The sequence below is a fragment of the Schizosaccharomyces pombe genome, assembly GCF_000002945.2.
Source record: "Schizosaccharomyces pombe strain 972h- genome assembly, chromosome: II".
Lineage (NCBI taxonomy): Eukaryota > Fungi > Ascomycota > Schizosaccharomycetes > Schizosaccharomycetales > Schizosaccharomycetaceae > Schizosaccharomyces > Schizosaccharomyces pombe.
This window is the reverse complement of record NC_003423.3, coordinates 4,019,461-4,037,459: the sequence shown is the minus strand read 5'-3', so window position 1 is coordinate 4,037,459 and position 17,999 is coordinate 4,019,461. Positions and strand designations below refer to the sequence as shown.

At 35.2% G+C, this 17,999-nt stretch overlaps 8 protein-coding genes, 15 long non-coding RNA genes and 1 other non-coding gene across 24 annotated transcripts; 13 read left to right on the top strand and 11 right to left on the bottom strand.

Moving 5' to 3' along the window:
• Positions 1-117: 117 nt before the first annotated feature.
• Positions 118-1,894, bottom strand: gpd1 (glycerol-3-phosphate dehydrogenase Gpd1). The gene has a single exon (NM_001022605.3). It carries the CDS (start codon positions 1,644-1,646, stop codon positions 489-491), a length of 1,158 nt encoding a protein of 385 aa, NP_596682.1. The 5' UTR covers positions 1,647-1,894; the 3' UTR covers positions 118-488.
• SPOM_SPNCRNA.6409 lies at positions 255-1,579 on the top strand. Its single transcript, NR_195758.1, has one exon. It is a non-coding gene; the product is annotated as a non-coding RNA (long non-coding RNA).
• On the top strand, positions 1,714-1,962 carry SPOM_SPNCRNA.6408. Its single transcript, NR_195757.1, has one exon. It is a non-coding gene; the product is annotated as a non-coding RNA (long non-coding RNA).
• SPOM_SPNCRNA.1657 lies at positions 1,887-3,967 on the bottom strand. The gene has a single exon (NR_150552.1). It is a non-coding gene; the product is annotated as a non-coding RNA, possible alternative UTR (long non-coding RNA).
• On the top strand, positions 2,485-4,005 carry SPOM_SPNCRNA.6407. The gene has a single exon (NR_195756.1). It is a non-coding gene; the product is annotated as a non-coding RNA (long non-coding RNA).
• Positions 4,006-4,246: 241 nt separating this feature from the next.
• SPOM_SPNCRNA.6406 lies at positions 4,247-5,009 on the top strand. Its single transcript, NR_195755.1, has one exon. It is a non-coding gene; the product is annotated as a non-coding RNA (long non-coding RNA).
• On the bottom strand, positions 4,288-4,716 carry SPOM_SPNCRNA.435. The gene has a single exon (NR_150823.1). It is a non-coding gene; the product is annotated as a non-coding RNA (long non-coding RNA).
• A 115-nt stretch (positions 5,010-5,124) lies between the features above and the next one.
• Positions 5,125-5,730, top strand: SPOM_SPNCRNA.6405. Its single transcript, NR_195754.1, has one exon. It is a non-coding gene; the product is annotated as a non-coding RNA (long non-coding RNA).
• SPOM_SPBTRNAASN.03 lies at positions 5,644-5,717 on the bottom strand. Its single transcript has one exon. It is a non-coding gene; the product is annotated as a tRNA-Asn (tRNA).
• A 157-nt stretch (positions 5,731-5,887) lies between the features above and the next one.
• Positions 5,888-6,963, bottom strand: git11 (heterotrimeric G protein gamma subunit Git11). Its single transcript, NM_001022604.3, has 2 exons — positions 6,850-6,963; positions 5,888-6,760 (listed from the first exon to the last, which is right to left on the bottom strand). The coding sequence occupies exons 1-2, from the start codon at positions 6,903-6,905 to the stop codon at positions 6,598-6,600; spliced, it is 219 nt and encodes a 72-aa protein (NP_596681.1). The 5' UTR covers positions 6,906-6,963; the 3' UTR covers positions 5,888-6,597.
• Positions 6,964-7,133: 170 nt separating this feature from the next.
• On the top strand, positions 7,134-7,540 carry SPOM_SPNCRNA.6404. Its single transcript, NR_195753.1, has one exon. It is a non-coding gene; the product is annotated as a non-coding RNA (long non-coding RNA).
• A 97-nt stretch (positions 7,541-7,637) lies between these two features.
• Positions 7,638-8,295, bottom strand: SPOM_SPNCRNA.6403. The gene has a single exon (NR_195752.1). It is a non-coding gene; the product is annotated as a non-coding RNA (long non-coding RNA).
• On the top strand, positions 7,871-10,146 carry csn1 (COP9/signalosome complex subunit Csn1). Its single transcript, NM_001022603.3, has 4 exons — positions 7,871-7,961; positions 8,021-8,295; positions 8,370-9,113; positions 9,155-10,146. The coding sequence occupies exons 1-4, from the start codon at positions 7,901-7,903 to the stop codon at positions 9,341-9,343; spliced, it is 1,269 nt and encodes a 422-aa protein (NP_596680.1). The 5' UTR covers positions 7,871-7,900; the 3' UTR covers positions 9,344-10,146.
• pfd5 (prefoldin subunit 5) lies at positions 8,317-10,054 on the bottom strand. Its single transcript, NM_001022602.3, has 4 exons — positions 9,856-10,054; positions 9,692-9,801; positions 9,543-9,648; positions 8,317-9,477 (listed from the first exon to the last, which is right to left on the bottom strand). The coding sequence occupies exons 1-4, from the start codon at positions 10,040-10,042 to the stop codon at positions 9,416-9,418; spliced, it is 465 nt and encodes a 154-aa protein (NP_596679.1). The 5' UTR covers positions 10,043-10,054; the 3' UTR covers positions 8,317-9,415.
• Positions 10,147-10,207: 61 nt separating the features above from the next.
• Positions 10,208-13,197, bottom strand: SPOM_SPBC215.01 (GTPase-activating protein). The gene has a single exon (NM_001022600.4). The coding sequence runs from the start codon at positions 12,886-12,888 to the stop codon at positions 10,384-10,386; it is 2,505 nt and encodes an 834-aa protein (NP_596678.2). The 5' UTR covers positions 12,889-13,197; the 3' UTR covers positions 10,208-10,383.
• SPOM_SPNCRNA.6402 lies at positions 10,744-10,963 on the top strand. Its single transcript, NR_195751.1, has one exon. It is a non-coding gene; the product is annotated as a non-coding RNA (long non-coding RNA).
• Positions 12,271-12,816, top strand: SPOM_SPNCRNA.6401. Its single transcript, NR_195750.1, has one exon. It is a non-coding gene; the product is annotated as a non-coding RNA (long non-coding RNA).
• A 1-nt stretch (position 13,198) lies between the features above and the next one.
• Positions 13,199-13,802, top strand: SPOM_SPNCRNA.6400. The gene has a single exon (NR_195749.1). It is a non-coding gene; the product is annotated as a non-coding RNA (long non-coding RNA).
• Positions 13,688-14,943, bottom strand: mge1 (GrpE domain-containing chaperone mge1). Its single transcript, NM_001022599.3, has one exon. It carries the CDS (start codon positions 14,911-14,913, stop codon positions 14,242-14,244), a length of 672 nt encoding a protein of 223 aa, NP_596677.1. The 5' UTR covers positions 14,914-14,943; the 3' UTR covers positions 13,688-14,241.
• SPOM_SPNCRNA.6398 lies at positions 13,920-15,488 on the top strand. Its single transcript, NR_195747.1, has one exon. It is a non-coding gene; the product is annotated as a non-coding RNA (long non-coding RNA).
• SPOM_SPNCRNA.6399 lies at positions 15,209-15,465 on the bottom strand. The gene has a single exon (NR_195748.1). It is a non-coding gene; the product is annotated as a non-coding RNA (long non-coding RNA).
• Positions 15,489-15,610: 122 nt separating the features above from the next.
• On the top strand, positions 15,611-16,330 carry vma7 (V-type ATPase V1 subunit F). The gene is made up of 2 exons (NM_001022598.3): positions 15,611-15,973; positions 16,032-16,330. Exons 1-2 carry the CDS (start codon positions 15,838-15,840, stop codon positions 16,256-16,258), a joined length of 363 nt encoding a protein of 120 aa, NP_596676.1. The 5' UTR covers positions 15,611-15,837; the 3' UTR covers positions 16,259-16,330.
• A 22-nt stretch (positions 16,331-16,352) lies between these two features.
• Positions 16,353-17,188, bottom strand: isa2 (Fe-sulfur protein Isa2). The gene is made up of 2 exons (NM_001022597.3): positions 16,706-17,188; positions 16,353-16,636 (listed from the first exon to the last, which is right to left on the bottom strand). Exons 1-2 carry the CDS (start codon positions 17,149-17,151, stop codon positions 16,465-16,467), a joined length of 618 nt encoding a protein of 205 aa, NP_596675.1. The 5' UTR covers positions 17,152-17,188; the 3' UTR covers positions 16,353-16,464.
• SPOM_SPNCRNA.6397 lies at positions 16,668-17,940 on the top strand. Its single transcript, NR_195746.1, has one exon. It is a non-coding gene; the product is annotated as a non-coding RNA (long non-coding RNA).
• Positions 17,941-17,999: the final 59 nt, after the last annotated feature.

The window sequence follows — 17,999 nt, the reverse complement described above, 5'->3', positions numbered from 1 at the left end:
ACGAGAAATGTGAACTTTATGAAACATAGAATCATTTCAATGGTTAGATCATACAACATGAAACGTAGACTATGTGACCAAATAAATAAATGATAACAAGAGACTCACAAAGCACATCCGATAAATCATAAATTTGTAAAATATTGGATATCATACATTTGTCCGCAAACAACCTCGATCTATGCATCAAGGCAAAAAAGACATGGTTCAACCAAAGTTCTAACCACACACACACACACACACACACACACACACACACACATACAAATAGATACACATGCTTTGCAAACGAATGAAACAAATAATTTAGCACGTACATATCATATCAAGAAAATAATAGAGGAACAAATAAGCTGGATTCGGGCCAGCAAATATTGATACTTGAATAGATTCTAACCAAGAAGAGTGTAGTGTAGGTAATCGAACGAACATATAAGAGCTCTCGATCCCTTAAAGAGGTATACGGAATTGAATATTTAAAAAGAAGTTTACTCGGTTTCAGTACCGCCCTCGTTCTCAGAGTCCTCCTTAAGGGGTTGAAGGACGATGATCAAATCCTTGGGATCCATGTCTTCATAGGAAATGTTATAAACGGCAGTGAACAAGGGGAAATCCTTGACCATATCCTTGGTGAGAAGGAATTCATGAACATCCTTGGAAGTGGCAGCTCCTTGAAGAAGTTGACCACCTAAGAGCTCTTTTTCAAGCGTCTCTAAAGATTTACCAGTCTTGACAAATGCTTCAGCACAACGATTGTTACGGCCACCCAAACAAGAAGTGACCAAGTCAGCGATACCGCAAGATTGCTCAACCATGGTACGAGGATCAGAGTCGAAGAAGGTAGTAGCAAACTTTTGCATCTCCAACAAACCACGACGCATAATAGCGGCCTTGGTATTACCGCCCCATTCCAAACCATCAGCGAAACCAACGGCCATGGCAACTACGTTCTTCAAAGCACCACCCAAGGCGACACCGGCAACGTCGTCAACGGAGACAACTGAGAAGTAAGGGCGATCAAAGACGGCGGCGATTTGCTCGCGAGGGATATCAACTTCATTAGGAGGGTTGAAACCAATAGTAGTCTCACAGAATTGCTCACGGGCAACTTCGTTTGCAACGTTAGCACCAGAAAGAACACCACAGTAAATACCGAGTTTCTCGCTGATAACCTCAGAGTAAAGGCGGACGCCTTCCTTGCTGACAGCAACACCCTTGATACAGGAAATACCAACGGCACCAGGGCGAATGAGACCGACCATTTGGTCGCAAACGCGTTCAATAAATTGATGAGGAACGACAAAGACAAGGATGTCGGCACGTCTAGCGACCTCACGAACATCGGGGACGGCAATAACGTTGGGAGGGCATTCGATGCCGGGTAAGTATTTGACATTCTCGTGAGCTTCGTTGAATACTTCGGTGAGCTTTCTCTTCTCACCCTTGTACTCAATCTCCTCCTCAAAGACCCACATGCGGACCTTACTTCTGAAATGGTGACCGTGGGCACGGGCATTTTCACCGCAAATCTTGGCAATGGCAGTACCCCAGTTACCGGAGCCAACTACACCAATTGACAAACGTTTCTTGGGGCGGATGCTGTCGATGTTGGCAGCAGAAACACCTTGTTGACCATATCCAGACATTGTGTAGAGAATTTAAAGAATTAAAAAAATGTATATATATATATATTATATAAAATGGAGAAAAGGAGTATGTGAAAAGAGGTAGGGCAACAAACACTAACCACTCAAAAATGCAGTGCAGACTTCGTTAAAAAATGATAAATAGATCGTAAACGAGACAGATCTATTCCAAGCAGATTCGTGACAAGAATTCAAGAGTTTCTAGTTGAACAACTATTAATACAAACTAAAAACACTTCAACGGTGTTGGTAAAAGAGAAGAGCGGGAAGCTAAGTATTTATGTATGAGCCCATACGCCATAGCAGCCGTACCAAATGACGTAAAAACACTACACTTGGTCAACCCAAAGCAAAGGTGATACCAAACGTCACATGCCTGACATAATGAAAGGTCCGAAGCAAAGAGGAAAAATTACGTAACGCTATGCTTCCCGTCCTGACAAAAAAGGGTCATTCGCGATACGCTTTGATAATGACAAACTGCGAAGCGCAGTGGCGCGTAATAACAACATAGGGTAGGGTAATGAAAACGAAGGATGATAGTTGCGACGAGGAGTAGAGGAGTAGAGGAGAGGAGAAGGGTGGAGTGAAAGGAATGAACAGGGTGTAATGAGTAAGGGCAATGAGAAGGAGAAGCAAAATAATAATAATAATTAAAATTGAATTGTATGTATGAAAACTTATAGATGGAAATTAGATAGAAAATAGTTTTTAAATACAAAAAAGTTAAACTATCCTTTACATCCTAGCACTCTTTAACACACAAATCCAAGAGATATTTACCTAGGACTCCAGTATGCTATACCATCTAGGGCCATGCCCTTTCCTAAAGAAATAGCCAACGAGTCTGAGTGAATGAAAAGATGAGGCAATATAGCAACAAAACGCGGCTTAGAGAGATTATTCCCTATCCATCCCTAATAGCTTTCAGTCGCATAGAGATGAGATGAACATGAAGATCAACTGTGTTTTCGAATTCATTGCGACGAAGCCTCTATTTTTCCGTTAGCATTCCCAGCGGGACACTTGTTGAATTTCTCCTGCTCGGCGAATCTGTCCATTTGTTGTGACTCCCAGTAGAAATGTTTACTTTTGAGTGCAAAGACAATCGTTCGTGATCTTGACGGGGCCGAAAGAATAAAAGTATACAGAGGCAAATTAGACACCATAGCTTGGTGAAGAGGGCAAAGAAACTTAAGACAGCAAAGGAACAATTGTAATAGTACAATTCGCCTTTGTTGTCTTTTTTTTTTGGTTTGCGTAAAGTAATTTTATGATTTCCGGAGCAATTTCGTTTGCCTCTCAATCCCTCTTTTTAATTGCCTCTTCAACGAATCCGGAGAATATTTCTTAATAGGTAATATTTTCTTCCGGATCGGATCGTTTAATCGCTCGCTTCTGCAGAAACACCTTTCACCCTGAAATTGCAGTGCATCTTTTGTCGCCCGCCATTCTATCAGAATGTTTAAATTCGTTGACATCCAATCCGAATCCAACTGCCATTGCTGAACCTTCTTACCAAACATACGGAGAGGAGAAGCAAATGATTTCGCTGATTTTAGATGAAGTGGATTGATTTTTTTTTTCTACATCCTCCCATACTTCCTTTCCCCCTGTGAAGTAGACAAAAGCGAGACAGAGCGCTACAATAGTACCGTATAGAAGCTTTAATGGAAATGAACAAAAGGCGAAACCAAGGCGAAATCCGATAGAAACCTTCTTTTTTGGATTTGTCAATTATTTTATTACTTTAGTTTTTTCTTTAGGGGAGTTTTTCTTATTTGATTTTTTGGGTTTTGCTATTTATTTGTGTTTTTACTGGCGTGAGAATGAAATACATCGTTGATTTCAATTCGTTTACTCGTCATATCAACTCAAATAAAGTACATTTTGATTGACCGAATTGTATTTTTTTTTACTTTTTAATTCATCTTTCTTTCCATCGTCTATCTCTTGTTCAAAGTCGGGAAAATCTCTTGTTTGTGAGAAAAAAAAAGAATTTCCGACTTCTGTCTTAATCCATCCTTTCTTCGTACTTCCTAACGCACAACAAGGATTATGCTTCAACTCTAACATTGCTATCATGTCAAATTTCCCTCTTTATAGTTTTTCCGCGATAACGTCCGACCCTTCGTTCACTTTACCATCGCCTTGTTTTTTTTTCCTCTTTTCTAGTAGAACAGTACTGCTCAGTTCATTTCATACCATTTAGTTAGTTACTACATCTCACGAGACTAAATTACTTTCTTCTTTCTTGCCAAATCATCATTTTTCTTAATGCAACCTCTCGGTTACTAGGAGGATAAGGATGTCAAAGGTTAGTAGGTAATTTAATTACATGTGTATGTATCATTTTATTATTATTATTTATTTACTGTGGTTTTTTATTTATTTATTTGCCTTTCTTCTAAATAAAATATAAATTCAATTATTATTTTATTTTATTTTCTATATTTTATTTTTTAAATTAACTTTCATTTTAAATCCCTGATCAATCGATTTAACAACGCTTTGTTGGGCGCTGCAACCCATTGTTTACAGATGTGGCAGTCACGCTACTTTGTCGAGTTTCGGGGTTTGCTGGTCATACAAGACCGGTGAGAGCTATTCTAGAAAAAGCTAAGAAAGTGTAGTTATTGTCGTTTGCAAACATAGGGTTAACGCTTGATGCACACACTATTTACCCTGACCAGTGAAATATGGAAATATGTAGGTTTTCTCGTCATTATTATCTATGTAAGATTCTAGAAATACTTAAATGAAATGTACATGGATTATTGCTATGTAAATTAATTATTTATTTGTTTCTTTTCTTTTTATTAAGCTGAAATACTATATAGTGTAATACTTCCAACGAAACGTCGTTTTCGCAATGTTCGATATACACGTTACTTTCCTATAGCTCTTGAATCCTTCAAGCCGTGCTAATTATGTTATGCTATTCATGTTTGTGTATCCTTGCGACAACGATGCTATGGTTAGTTGTGTTAGTTTGCTATACTGATAAGCAACGATACTGAGCATAAAAATGAGAGTATTCCTATTAGATTCAATGCAAATTCCATTTTCATATATTTGCTTCGTAAATTTTATTTAAAAAATTTCATGTTTTTAATGACCTTTAAGTGTAAACGGATATTCATGGAAAGCTTTAACAGCCAAACTAGTACTCGGTAAAAACTCCACAGCGTCACAAACCTTGTGTTTACGTTACTATAACAAAGTAAAGTCAAATCAATTCAGTCGGAATTTCAATGATTTGCTCCAGGAACGGTAATTGTCTCATAGTATGCCTTCAGCAATAAAGTTCCGCCTTAGTTTATTGCGTTTCATACATTACTTTTGCCTAGGTGACAGAAGCTATCAGAAAACGTTGCCTTGTTTAGGTAAACTACATAGTGAATGGATCATTTAATTTTCTTATAGGGCACTCCGCCTCTACTAGGCTCGAATACACTACCTAACAGGCTAGTGCGCTAAACTTCCTAAGAATACATGATAATATGATTCCATCCCATTATTGTAGTTAAACTATTATTTACTTTTCTATACACACATAGAGTACAACAACATTTCCTTAACGTACGAGCAAGAAAACATCGGAATTCCGAAAGTTTGACAAGTCTCTCAATCCCAAATACCGGACCCTACGCAAATTATGGCATTGTCGATTCGTCTGGTTTTTTAGGACCTTCCAGTGATAATGTGTTTTGAAATTACCGCTTTTGATAAGAGGTACAACAAATGTCCCTGATTTTTCGTCGGCTTTGTAATTGATCCATTAAATGTGTATGCGGATCATACAACCTTCTGACAAATTTACAACGCATATGCACACTGACAAAATTCGATGTAAACACCTAAAGCGATTCAACCGCCCGTAAAATGATGACATGGATTTCAAAAACAACAACAAAATTCGAACTTTAGCTTTTACATACTACTCCATGTGCGTTTGTCTATCCTTTGTATAAGATGCTCATGATGCAAAAAAATACGGTCAGGGAGGGACTCGAACCCTCGACCTCACGATTAACAGTCGTGCGCAATAACCAACTATGCTACCCGACCTTCTTGCTTACCTGGTAACACAGGTAATTTTATATATACAACTAATTATATAAGCTCTTTTTATTATTGAAGATTTGAATAGTTTAGTATACAAACAAGTAAATGTCCATACTAAAAATTCCTCCTTTCATATAAAAAAAATAAAATAGAAAACATATAACGCCTATTTGTCGACCCTTAGGAATTAATCACACCTGTTGGTTTGCGATATGAATATGTTTATTGAATTGATGTAAACTAAAATTCAAGCCAAAACTAAAAAAAAAAAAAAAAAAAAAAAAATATATTTAAGGAAAAATTAACCAAATGGGTAGGTAAACAACTATAGTCGGCCATATGAATTTCCTGTAGTTAGTTTACATTCATTTGCTAGTAAGGAAATATAAATCCTATTAGCTTCAAGTGTTATAAGAGATTAGAATTTTTAAATATATAAATAAACCAAAAAAAAATAGAATAGTTAACAATCCCCCGAACATAACCTTTTATCCTGAGCGCTGTTTTGTTTGCTTTGAAGAAAACAAAGAATAACAAATTCAGATAATGAGAAAGTCTCGTCAAAAAATTGTATTTTATATGAATAAATAACGATTGAATCAGTATTAGAAAATTATTAAGTTAGGAGAAAATGGTCCACTGTGTCGGTTATTTGACGAATTGCCATTCCGATAACTAAGGTCCAAAAGAATAATTATGGTAAAATCGAAATAGTACGAAATAAAATAAAGAGTATAAATAACAAATTTACCAATCTGATAAATCACTCATCCTAATGATTGGTATAGGAATAGACAATAAATGCTCCTTTCATGTTAATTACTAGGTGAGCACAGACGGTAGGAAGTGCACGTAAGATGCTTAAACAACGTTCCACAAAACATTAGGAAATAGTACAGCATTTGGTAGTGGCCTTATCCTTCGTCGCTTTACCAGGCTTAAAATGCTGCTGCTGCTTTGTCTTCGAACTGACTGACGGATTTGCTTTAGGCGGAGCAACCGATACCATCATTGGTTCCGGTATATTATTTGCATAATTAGCAAATCTAAAGTTCAGTTAGCAACTTTTCAAACTTTGAGATCAAATCAAGCATTTTTTGTTTCACGTCATGAAATTTGCTGTAAAAACACTTACTCCTGTCTTGCTTGTTGAACCGATATTTTTTCATTCAATAAAGCCTCTGTTTCCATTTGTTTAAGGACCGATCAACTACAATTTCAATAAGTAATGCCTGTTAAGTAAAATTATAGCCTTGCCTGACCATTTCATCATACATATATGTAGGTGTGCTTCTAAGCGCACTAAGTATCGTTATTTGATTATGTTGTTTAACCTTATATTCCCTAATATAAAAAGAGGAAAAAAAATAGAATAGCAGTTTTCCAATTGTAAATTTGACACTACTCAAATGCCTTTCACTTTCAGGATTTTTTTATCTCTTTAGTTTGTTCTTTCCAAGTAGAATACGCATATATTACACTTCTCTTAACAAAATAATTGTTAATGCGAAAACATATAAACAATAAACTTGTGACAGATACAAAGATTTTGTCATTGGGAGGACAAAGTAGATACTTTATGTTGATTGGATTTTTAAAACGAAATTATGAATTCTGCTCGTAAATTTCTTTACTATCGTTGTCTTATTTTCTAAGTAAAGAAGTTACATAACCAAACTTCCTATAACTCGAAGTAGATTAGTAAATTCAACCACCTTAAGTTTCCTTTTTTTTTAAAAGAAAATTTATTATTTTTTATTTAGACTTCAACAATTCTTTGGCTATAGATTTGTTCGTTTATTTTTTAAATCTCAATTAGGAAATGCTTTAATTAGAGTTGAGCATTGTTTCAAGGGAATAGTTAAAAGATATTTGCAACAATTTTCATATTTTTTATTTTTATTATTGAATACATGGGGTTCTAATCTTGGTATCTCATATTAATAGTAAACTCATATCCTAACTTTAGATGCGATTTTGCTTGGAAATTTGGGGAAAGAAATAAAATCAATATGATATGTTTTTCTCGTTTCCGTAAAGTAGAACTAATTAACTACATACATCTTCGACTTGAAAAAATCACCATCTTATTATAGCTTTTATACATCTGGTACTCGTCACTGGCCTATAACCAGTTGGCCAATTCTATAACCTACAGTGTTCCGACTAGTTACGAGTTTTCTATTATGAGCTTAAATCTACTAGTCAATCAGGAAGAATTAAAGAGATATCTGGATGAATATGGTGGTAAGAGTTTTTCAATTGATGCATTTTTGCAAGTCATTCTTTTATTCACAGTTTCATAGTATGGTCCAAAATATTTCGCGCGCTGTTTGTCGCCCGTAATTCTAAGCCGTTAAGAAGTTTTTGTGTTCATTATGCCATTAAAGAATTGAAAGAAAAGACATATAATCTAGAGTTGTACCAGTCTCTATTCGAGGAGTTTCAAGATTGCTTCGAAAACGAGCAGCTGGACGTAGAATGGGTTGAAAGCGTTACTTTTCATAGGAAACAAAATCTAGAACAATTAAGAAGGGAACTAAAAGCCTATAAAAACAACTTAATACGAGAATCTATAAGAGTATGAGCTACAAGATAACTTTTTGCTTCACAGACTTTTTATTACATCCTTTGTTACAATTCTAACAACTTTAGGCGGCACAACTAGATTTAGCTTCTTTTTTTGCTGATGTGGGCCAGTTTGATAGTGCTTTAAGATCATATGCCAAAGTTCGCGAATATTGTACAAATGCTGGACAAATTGCTCATTTATCCTTAGAGTTAATGAGAATTTCTATTTGGATTGGTAATTATTCTCATGTACTAGCCTTCGGGTCTCGCGCCAAGTCTACTGTTAGTGCAGCCATGGAGCTAACTAGTCCTATTTATGCATACTGTGGATTGGCCAACTTTTGCTTGGGTGATTACGAAGAGGCCCTGGCTCATTTTTTAAAAGTTGAAACTGATACCTCTGATGGTATTATTACAAAAACTGACATTTCAGTGTATATCTCACTTTGTGCACTAGCGTGCTGGGATCATAAACGTCTGATTCAAGAGCTTGAAAGAAATGAAGAGTTCAATGCTTTGTCAGATTTAGACCCTTCCCTGAGACGTTGTTTGCAAGCGAAATGTAATCGCAAATATAGTCTTTTGCTTGATACATTACAGCAAAATGCTCAAGACTATTCTTTAGACATGTATCTGGCTCCTCAATTGACAAATTTATTTTCCCTTATTCGGGAGCGTTCACTTCTTGACTATTTAATTCCTTACAGTGCTTTGCCGTTCAGCAAAATTGCAGTTGATTTTCATATTGATGAGAACTTCATTGAGAAAAATTTATTAGAAATAATCGAAGCCAAAAAATTAAATGGCAAGGTGGACTCTCTTCAAAAGGTAAGTATAATAAATCTGCTATATTGGTCTAACTTTATAAGCGTGTTTATATCGAACCTTCTTCAGAGCCTGAAAACTTCGAGGACATAAAAAATATCGCGCAAACTAGTTTGCTTTACAGCAAGGCTCTTTACTTACAAACATTGGCGGCGATGAACACTGAAAATACTGACGACGAAGCTCCAGTTATCGCTCAAACGAACATTACCGCGGAAGATTCACAGAACTAACAAAAAGCATGCACATCATATAATTGGTTAATCCTTTACTTACTTTTTTTGAAATTTCATTAATTATTTAGCTTATGAAGATTTAGTTGCAGCTGTTGTAGCTGTTGCCTTTTGTTGCATAATGTTTTGAACGGCTACAGAGAATTAGCAAATTGTTGATAATAAGATAAAAATTGATCTGTACTGTAAATGCTCATACCTCTAATTTGAACTGATTTTGCGTCAATGGCATTGTTGAGGTTCTCGATACTGCTGGCGAGATATTCACATTTTCTTTTATAATATTCGGTAGCTTCTCCAGCGGACTAATGTCGTTAGGTTTAAAAATCTCTTATATATTAAAAATACCTTTTCAACGTAATAACCAGTCCCAATATCGACCAACAATTTACTGTTTCCTAAATTCAGCTTTCCAGGAACATACAAGCTTGAAGTCAAAGGTACCAAAACCTCCTTTCCTATTGACAATAGTTAGTGAAACATATGCAAAAAAAATTTCAGTTTGTCTATACCATCGTTCTCAGCCCGCACAGCATCGTTAACGTTTGCCAGGCATTCACGAAATTTCAATTGAGCACGTCCTAGTTGTCCATAGGAGGTCGATAGATACTCTAGCTCAGAATCTAACTGTTTTATAACTTCTGATAATTGCTCCAAGCTGAGAGAAGTCAAATCGACCGCTTTATTACCTTCAGCCATTATTACGCTTCTATTAGAACAGTCAAGATACGAAGGAACTGGTAGAAATTCCAACGCTGCACTGCATTAAATTACAGGTACATGGTAATCCATTTCAATATACAATCAGTTAGTTGGTTGAAACAATATTTGTTTTAAACAGTTATTCAGAATTATACCAAACAGTGAAAGTAGAATCGAATATGTTATTGAGCAGAGGGACGCTATAGAATATATCAATATAGATGATAGATTTTTCAATAATTAATAAATTATGAGCATGAAGATTAACAAAATTTGGGAAAATAATACTAGTTAGGATGCATTATAGTGCCATTGATTAGAAGTTTAAGTATAGCTTTTTAAGCATCATTTTTTTTGTATGGATCAAATTGAAGCAAATCTTTATCGTTTTCTACAACATCACCAACATCATCTTCGGTATCTGAAGAATTTGAAGGTGTTTTTTCAGTCGCCGTAGTTTCCGATGTGGTAATTTCAGAAGTAGTATTTTGATTGCTAGTACCATTTGCGGTACTTGGACGAGAAGCGGGTTTATGCCCACGAAATGTTTTACCAATCCTATTGGTATCAATTACCAAAGAATCCAATAAACCTCTCAAACCTCCGGTGGTTGATGATTTTTCTTGGACTGGAGCTAAAACGATAGAGTCGGCGAGTCCTCCAGAAAATAATTGCTCTAATAAACCAATTGATAAAACAACCATTCTAAAAGTGGGAAGACTAACTTTGATATCACTATTAGCACCAACAGAACGGTTTTCAGAACCAGTACTGCTCATATGGTCGCTTATATCAATCAACGTATCAGAATGACCATCAGGACTAGCTTCATCAGCAAAATGAAAGCAGCGTTGTATGAATTCGCTAACTGCGGATAGATACTCATCACCCATAAACCTAGTTAACCAAAGAATAGCTTCTGAAACCTTCAAAACGTCTGGTTTATCCATAAAACCATCTCCATTAAAGTCATAAAGCTCGAATATAAAAGATATATTGCGCATTACATCCCTAAATTTCAATTCTGCAATACCGGACACCAAATCCTGTAAAGATAATGATCCAGTCATGCTTTTGTCAAATCGTAAAAACAAATGACGAAGAAAGGATGATGAATTATTGATAGCCGCTGCATCCAAACCTTTCGCCCATTCAGTAACTCCTGCTAAAAATATACAAAATTCGTCAAATTCCAACCGTGTATCAGTAGAGCTGCCTAATCCAACTCGATGTTTGGACGACAATACTTCATGATAACGGTCGTAAATATTACTTAAATCCGTACGTGTTAATGTACCGTAATTTTGTAAACTCCTAATTTGTGTTCTCTTTGCAAATGACTCAATAGAATTCATAACTCCTTCGTAATGTTTTTTCCTTTCATCTTCAATTAAAGAGTGTGTTATATGGCTAAACTTCTTGAAAGCAGTTACCAATAAAAGTTGAAACTTCGTGATAGAGGCAACGCGTTTATCTGTTGCATCTTTATAAGCCTTATCTCCCAATGATGAAAAATAATTTTTTAAAATTGATATCAACATAGTGTCTTCTGTAGCCTTCATAATTTCAGCTTCGTTGTCATATAGGATAGCCATTCCAATTTGAAACAAAACCCTTGGACCCTCTAGAAAGAAAAAGTCTAACAACCTAAACGCATACGGTAAAGGCATTGTGCAAAGGAAAAGCGACAAAAACCACGGCAAAGAAATGATGCTAAGTTGAATGTCTTTGCTTACAAAATGCGCATGTAAGTTAGGCATTGAGCGTTGAACCAAACTTTCGTAAACTTGTTGATCAATTAGAGTGCCGTACATCGTCTTTGAGTAATAACCCGGAATGTAATCTTCACAAATCTTATGCATCAGAAAAAAGGTTTGTTCCTCGGTGCAATGAATTAAAAGAGCAGCTGCAACAATATTCATTGCCTGACAATAACCAACCTCTTGGTTTTTCCAAGAAAAGGCTACTAAAACATTTCGCAAAGCGTTGATACCTTCTTCATTTTGATAAGCAGGATATTCTGGAAGACTTCTACCTAAATCCTTTTCTATTTCCTCTAAAGAAAAAGATGTTTGACCAGAATACACTTTAAGAAGATGATCATATTCATCTGAATTCTCTAAACGAAAGTACATGGAGCCTGATGTAAGCTCCCATATTTCACCACGAAGTTTATTGGGCAATTCAATTCGGACCAATTTGGAGAAGAGAGAAACTCTGATTAACGAAAGATTTGCACCATAAAGTAAAAAATACTCTTTCCACATTCGTAGCTTTGCCCGTTCTCTAGAGATTCGAGGATCGGTGGGATAACCATATCGAGCACCGAATCCATAAGAATCTTTAGTTTCTGGTTCGGGAACATTGGGTTTGCAAAGGCGTTCAGAAAAGAACTGTTTGCTAAACTCGGAGGACCGCTGCATATCAGCTTTGTGAGATACAAGCTCTTCTCTCAGTAATTGGCAAAAATGTGCAGCAGTGGTTTCAGAAACCTGCAGAGATATTCTGTATTCGTAACCATTGCTTGTCGATACCGACAACAATTGCTCAAGATCATTGCTTTTCACTCGACTAACTTTTCGAATTATAGTATATGGCATACAAAATTGATTAGACTCATCATCACCTTGAAAAGCTATATAATCAGTAAATAAATAAAGCAGACCATTAAATGAATTAGGGTCTTCCAAGTTATTATAGTGGACAAATCGAAGTTGACAGGGCAAACTGTAGAGGGCAAATTGAGATTCAAGAAGTCGAAACTTCCATCGTAATTTGTTTAAGTTTTTTGAGGAATCAGGAAGTTTTAGCTTCGTCTTTATAAGACTGGCTAAAGAAGACATAGCTAGGCTTTTCTTCGAACTCAACAGCTAGTCTTAAAAGCCAATACCTGAAGGTTCTTGAAGCAACTATTTCTTAATATATCAACAGTTATAGAAAAATAAAAAAATGTTCAATTTTAAATCAGAATTTCAAAAGATTCAGTGTCGATAAGACAAAAGTAGATGCAATTTAGCAAATGACCCAATTCTAAATTACTCGATAGATCTCAGGGTGATAGATCCCCTTTTTTTATCTTTCCTGTTATTGAAAACTCTATAGAAGGAAAGAAAGCAAAACGTGTTGCCAAGCAACACTTATTGTGTAAGGGTAAATTTTACACCACGTTCGAGTAGTATGCAAGGCACCATTTCTTGATCTAAATAAAGACGTAAACCCTTGCGGTAGTGTATCGCTAAGAAGTGAGTTTATTTAGTAATAGTGTAATTACTGAGCTGGAAAAAATGAATATATCTCTCGAATATGCAATTCTGACGATATCAGTGCTGGATTAAAAACTATTCATTGACTAGATTCTTAATAAAGTTAAAAGCAACGGGATCACCCACAAACGATCTCATGCTTATCATTTGTAACTTTGAATATCTATCTATTAGATTAGGCTGATTGAGTAATGTCTTATACTATGGCTTAGTTCGAACAGGCTAGCTGCTTCCAATCAATACTTTATTAGCAAGTTTGTTATTACATATCTATTTTATAAAAAACAAAAAAATCATCTAAACTAGTCAAAATTCCTTACTAATTTGTAATACAGAACACTAGCTTAACTTCTACGAATACTTGAAAAGGAGGCTTAACCGTTAAAGCACATATCAACTTTCGGAACTTTAATATTCTATAAAACTAAATGATAGAATACATACCTTCCACTTGGTTCCACTTTTAACTCTTAAAGAAATGCTTTTGAGTAATCTTTAGAAGGAAATATCAAAATTCTTTAACCAGTTTGGGTGAAAGCTATAGTATTAAAGAGTAAAAATTTTATTTATAAATGTAAGTAAAAATAGGTACTATGTTGTGATAGCAAATCACTAAACAATAAACCCAAACCACACAAAAACATTGGATTCAAGTCCCCTCGGTAAAAATATAATAATGTACCCATAGCCCAAAAAATGCAATGAAACTTTTTACGATCTGTCTTTGACTATTAGTTTGCAGAAAAAAGCATCTGCACAGAAAGACTTCTGGTTCCCCTGAAAAGACTGAAAAAATCCAATAATACCACAAAGGACTTTCCAGACAAACATTGAGAGTTTAAAAATAAAAAAAAACCCCGAATTGGTCATTAAAATAATATAGGTGAAACGACGTATTCGTATGCTCCTTGCTATCATCTTTGACTAGCTCCTCTAGTCGTCTCCCTTAACAACACCAACCTTGGCAGGACGAATAACTCTTCCATTCAATTGAAAACCCTTGCTTTCGCAATGGAAGACAGTGTTGGGCTTTTTACCTTCAACAGGGATTTGGAAAACAGCTTCATGGATGTTAGGATCAAAATCTTCTCCGATACCGTCATAGCGAACTAAACCATATTTTCCTAAGGTTTTCATTAAGTTCGATTCAGTCATTGCTAAACCTTCATAAAGATCAACTAAATCCTTGTTGGACTCACGATTGTTACGCTTCTCCTCTGGAACAATTGAAAGAGCACGCTCCAAATTATCGACAGAATCCAAAAGATCCTTAGTAAGCTTTTGAACAGCAAATGCACGTGTTTGCTCCATGTCTCTCTTCATGCGGTTTTCCAAATTACGATAGTCAGCTAAGCTTTGGCGAATGCTACCCTTTAACTCCGCAACCTCTTTGTCCTTTGCTTCATATTTACTTTTAAGCTCAGAAAGCTTAGATTGAAGTTCCTTAACATCAACATTCTCTGTTTCGGCAACTTTTTCTTCAGCAGGCTTTTCTTCCTTAGCAGCCTCAGTTGAGTACCAAAGGAAACTGCGTTTATTAATGGGTGCTCGAATAAGCGTCCGAGGACGTACAGCGGATGAAAATACTCTTCCAAGCCCAAGCATTGTTTCAGTGAGAGCTTTGTGGTAAAAGACAACTGTGTCACACTATAGACAAATGGTGTTGTGAACTTAGCACTGTTAAATTTTACAAATATCAATTTCATCAACTTAAAAATTCGTTATGTTTCGTTAAATGAGGTATGGACTTTGAGATGGAAGCTGATTCAAAAAATATATAAATGACACTTTTTTCTCAAATTAAAGCTTCTATTTCGATATGTAACAAATTGATTGTAGGTTTGAACATGCATGTAGGAAAGCAACCCAAATTTCGAATTTGCTCAACACTGGAAGCCAACAACGGCTCATATGCTTATCAATTATTAATTTATTCTTTTCAGCTTCATTCTCAACAGATAATAATTAACTGATTTCTCATCTATATTTATATCCTTCTTGGTATGCTTTACGGCATTGGATTATATCGAAGTACTTACTTCGCAGCCTTTGAAAGTAAAATAATTGAATATTATAATTTAAGTTTTAAAATAATCCTATTTGTGTCATCTGGGCCATCTTATTATTTTTACATTCATCAGTTTATTTGCATAATGATATTTGTTGAACAATTTATGGGAGTCGAATTTTCACAAATTCCTATTATAATAATATCATATTCTTAATTACAGAAGTCTTCATAATAAAAGGTACCTTAGTTAAGTGTCAGATATGTCTTATCGGTATTGGACCTTACACTTTCATCCACCATCACTACTTAAACTCAGGAATACATTTGAGGATTGTAGAGGCAGAGCCATAGCTTTCTGTTAAATATTTATCTAAGCTTTGTGAAAATTTACGATTCAACCACTGAACACTTTTAATCGCCTACTAGTCCAGAAGTTGCGCTTTCAAGTAGCACCATACTCTCCTATTTTCCTGCTTGGACGTTTACCTAGATTTTCTAAATACTTATCTCTCTAAATCATGTCTTCACAATCATATCGAGAACGGACACTTGTTTCTGTAATTGGAGACGATGATACCGTTACTGGGATGCTTTTAGCTGGAACTGGTCAGGTAAATGAAAACGGTGACAAAAACTTTTTTATAATTACTCAGAGTAAGATTATCTGTTAAAAAATGGAATCGTGTTTTCGCTAACTTGCTGTTTTATGTAGAGACTACAGATGAGCAGATTGCTGAAGCTTTTGATGATTATACTACGAAAAGGAAGGATATTGCGATTGTATTGATTAACCAGTTTGCCGCTGAAAGAATACGTGATCGTATTGAAAACCATGTGCAGGCATTCCCTGCTGTATTGGAAATTCCTAGCAAAGACGATCCTTATGATCCTGAAAAGGACAGTATCCTCCGTCGTGTTAGAAAGATCATTGGAGAATAGACTATTAATATTTAATTATATTTTTTGAGCAATAATTTCAATTAGTCAACAACTCGATCGATTTGACTGATGACACTTTTATATTTGTATCTTTTGGTTTACTTACTGGCATACTAGCAAAAAATTGTAAGCAGAGTTTTTGTTAAACTATATTTGATAAATAGAAAAGTGATTATAAGAGAAATGTATTATTTTAAGTATAAATCTCATTCAACATCAAAACTGACATTACAACCACAAGAAGTCTTGGCACGTGGATTGTTTAAAAGTTGAAAAGAGGAACCAATAAGTTCATTTGTATACTCAATTTCAGAGCCACTTATCAAAGGTAATGAAATGTTGTCAGCAACAACCCTGGCTTTTCCACGCACAAATACCCTAGATATTTAGTCAATAACCAGGAAATACTTAATTAAAACTTATAGTCTTCTTAACCACATCACTTACGTGTCAGCATTTCCAATTTTGTTGTCCATGCGAAAAGATACTTGATATCCATGGCATCCACCACCATCGACAGTGACGCGCAAAACAGAGTTTTCTTCTGGTTTCCTTTCTGCAATTTTTTCTAACTGTTTTTTCGCTGAATCTTTCACGTATAAAATAAAAGGGATTCCCTTCTCGTCACATTGCTCTTGAAGCGTGAATTGGTCGTTCGCAAGCTTTGAGCTATAAAATCGATTTTTGATTTTGAATTCATTATTTATTTTGGGAAATATTTCTTTCGTTAATGTATTCGATTTCGCATCAATTCTACATGATCGAGAATTTCTAAGCGATCCATGCGATAGCTGTCGAATTGCGATCACAGGATTTAAGAGTGTTTGAAAACAACGTTCTCGAAAGAAAAATGGTCCTTTAAACAATAAGTTTACTCGCGATTTCATAAGCATCACTGCAAAGTATTATAGCCACAAGTTAGGACTTTCTAACTTGTAAACATACAGTAACGTAATAGAAGTCAAATTGCCTACGCTCTGTTTCGTTAATTCAGTATATTCCAAATTGGTGCTTATGTTTATGAGATAGAGAAGTTAAGTACATAAATGAAATAGTCATAACTTGACGAGTGTGTCATAGACTAAAGTCAAATTCAGGGATTTACCTATTAGTTAACACCCAATCTCTAAGAGATTTATATCGGATAGATTGAATTCGAACTTACAAAACTCTCACACCCATAGCTAGTAGAGAATAAGGGGAATTTATCAAATATATCTAGAATTATTTAATGTTCTTTTTTACTTATGTTGTATGCTACTAAATTTTGTGATGATTTATAGTCAAAATTAATATCTTTGGATTATTTTTACCTTTTGGTACTCCTACTCCTTTAATTCTCTTTCAGTTTTAAATGAATAGATTTTTAGCTATTAGAGATAATTTCAACCCATTTGGTTAATTCTTCTTCTGGATATTTATTGTCGATCCTTTAATTCTAGCATAGACCGGTGGATCACATCCAGAAAATGTCTTTATCACAATTGATGCCATTGCTACAATCTTCTACTTTAGCTAATTCTTTATCGTGATACCAGTGTATGTACTACCGCTTAATTACTATAAAGTTGCGGGTGTTCGTACAAGCACATATCACCGCAATTGTAATATTGAATCAGGTATAAGAGATCTTGGCTATTAGACTTAGAATTGGTTGTATCTGCAATAAAAAAAATAAATTATAAATTGCATGCCAATGAACAATAATTCACCCTTGCACGTAATTAATATTTATTAAAAT

Bases quoted from the DNA above. Each gene is read 5' to 3' on its own strand.
- vma7 (NM_001022598.3), top strand. From the start codon at position 15,838: ATGTCTTCACAATCATATCGAGAACGGACACTTGTTTCTGTAATTGGA. The intron at 15,974-16,031 runs GTAAGATTATCT...TGTTTTATGTAG, and splicing joins CTTTTTTATAATTACTCAGA to AGACTACAGATGAGCAGATT.
- gpd1 (NM_001022605.3), bottom strand. From the start codon at position 1,646: ATGTCTGGATATGGTCAACAAGGTGTTTCTGCTGCCAACATCGACAGC.
- git11 (NM_001022604.3), bottom strand. From the start codon at position 6,905: ATGGAAACAGAGGCTTTATTGAATGAAAAAATATCGGTTCAACAAGCA. The intron at 6,761-6,849 runs GTAAGTGTTTTT...ACTGAACTTTAG, and splicing joins GTTCAACAAGCAAGACAGGA to ATTTGCTAATTATGCAAATA.
- SPOM_SPBC215.01 (NM_001022600.4), bottom strand. From the start codon at position 12,888: ATGTCTTCTTTAGCCAGTCTTATAAAGACGAAGCTAAAACTTCCTGAT.
- isa2 (NM_001022597.3), bottom strand. From the start codon at position 17,151: ATGCTTATGAAATCGCGAGTAAACTTATTGTTTAAAGGACCATTTTTC. The intron at 16,637-16,705 runs GTAAGTGATGTG...CTAAATATCTAG, and splicing joins AAAATTGGAAATGCTGACAC to GGTATTTGTGCGTGGAAAAG.
- mge1 (NM_001022599.3), bottom strand. From the start codon at position 14,913: ATGCTTGGGCTTGGAAGAGTATTTTCATCCGCTGTACGTCCTCGGACG.
- pfd5 (NM_001022602.3), bottom strand. From the start codon at position 10,042: ATGGCTGAAGGTAATAAAGCGGTCGATTTGACTTCTCTCAGCTTGGAG. The intron at 9,802-9,855 runs GTATAGACAAAC...TATTGTCAATAG, and splicing joins TGTGCGGGCTGAGAACGATG to GAAAGGAGGTTTTGGTACCT. The intron at 9,478-9,542 runs GTATGAGCATTT...AATTCTCTGTAG, and splicing joins AAAATCAGTTCAAATTAGAG to CCGTTCAAAACATTATGCAA.
- csn1 (NM_001022603.3), top strand. From the start codon at position 7,901: ATGAGCTTAAATCTACTAGTCAATCAGGAAGAATTAAAGAGATATCTG. The intron at 8,296-8,369 runs GTATGAGCTACA...TAACAACTTTAG, and splicing joins TAATACGAGAATCTATAAGA to GCGGCACAACTAGATTTAGC. The intron at 9,114-9,154 runs GTAAGTATAATA...TAACTTTATAAG, and splicing joins AGGTGGACTCTCTTCAAAAG to CGTGTTTATATCGAACCTTC.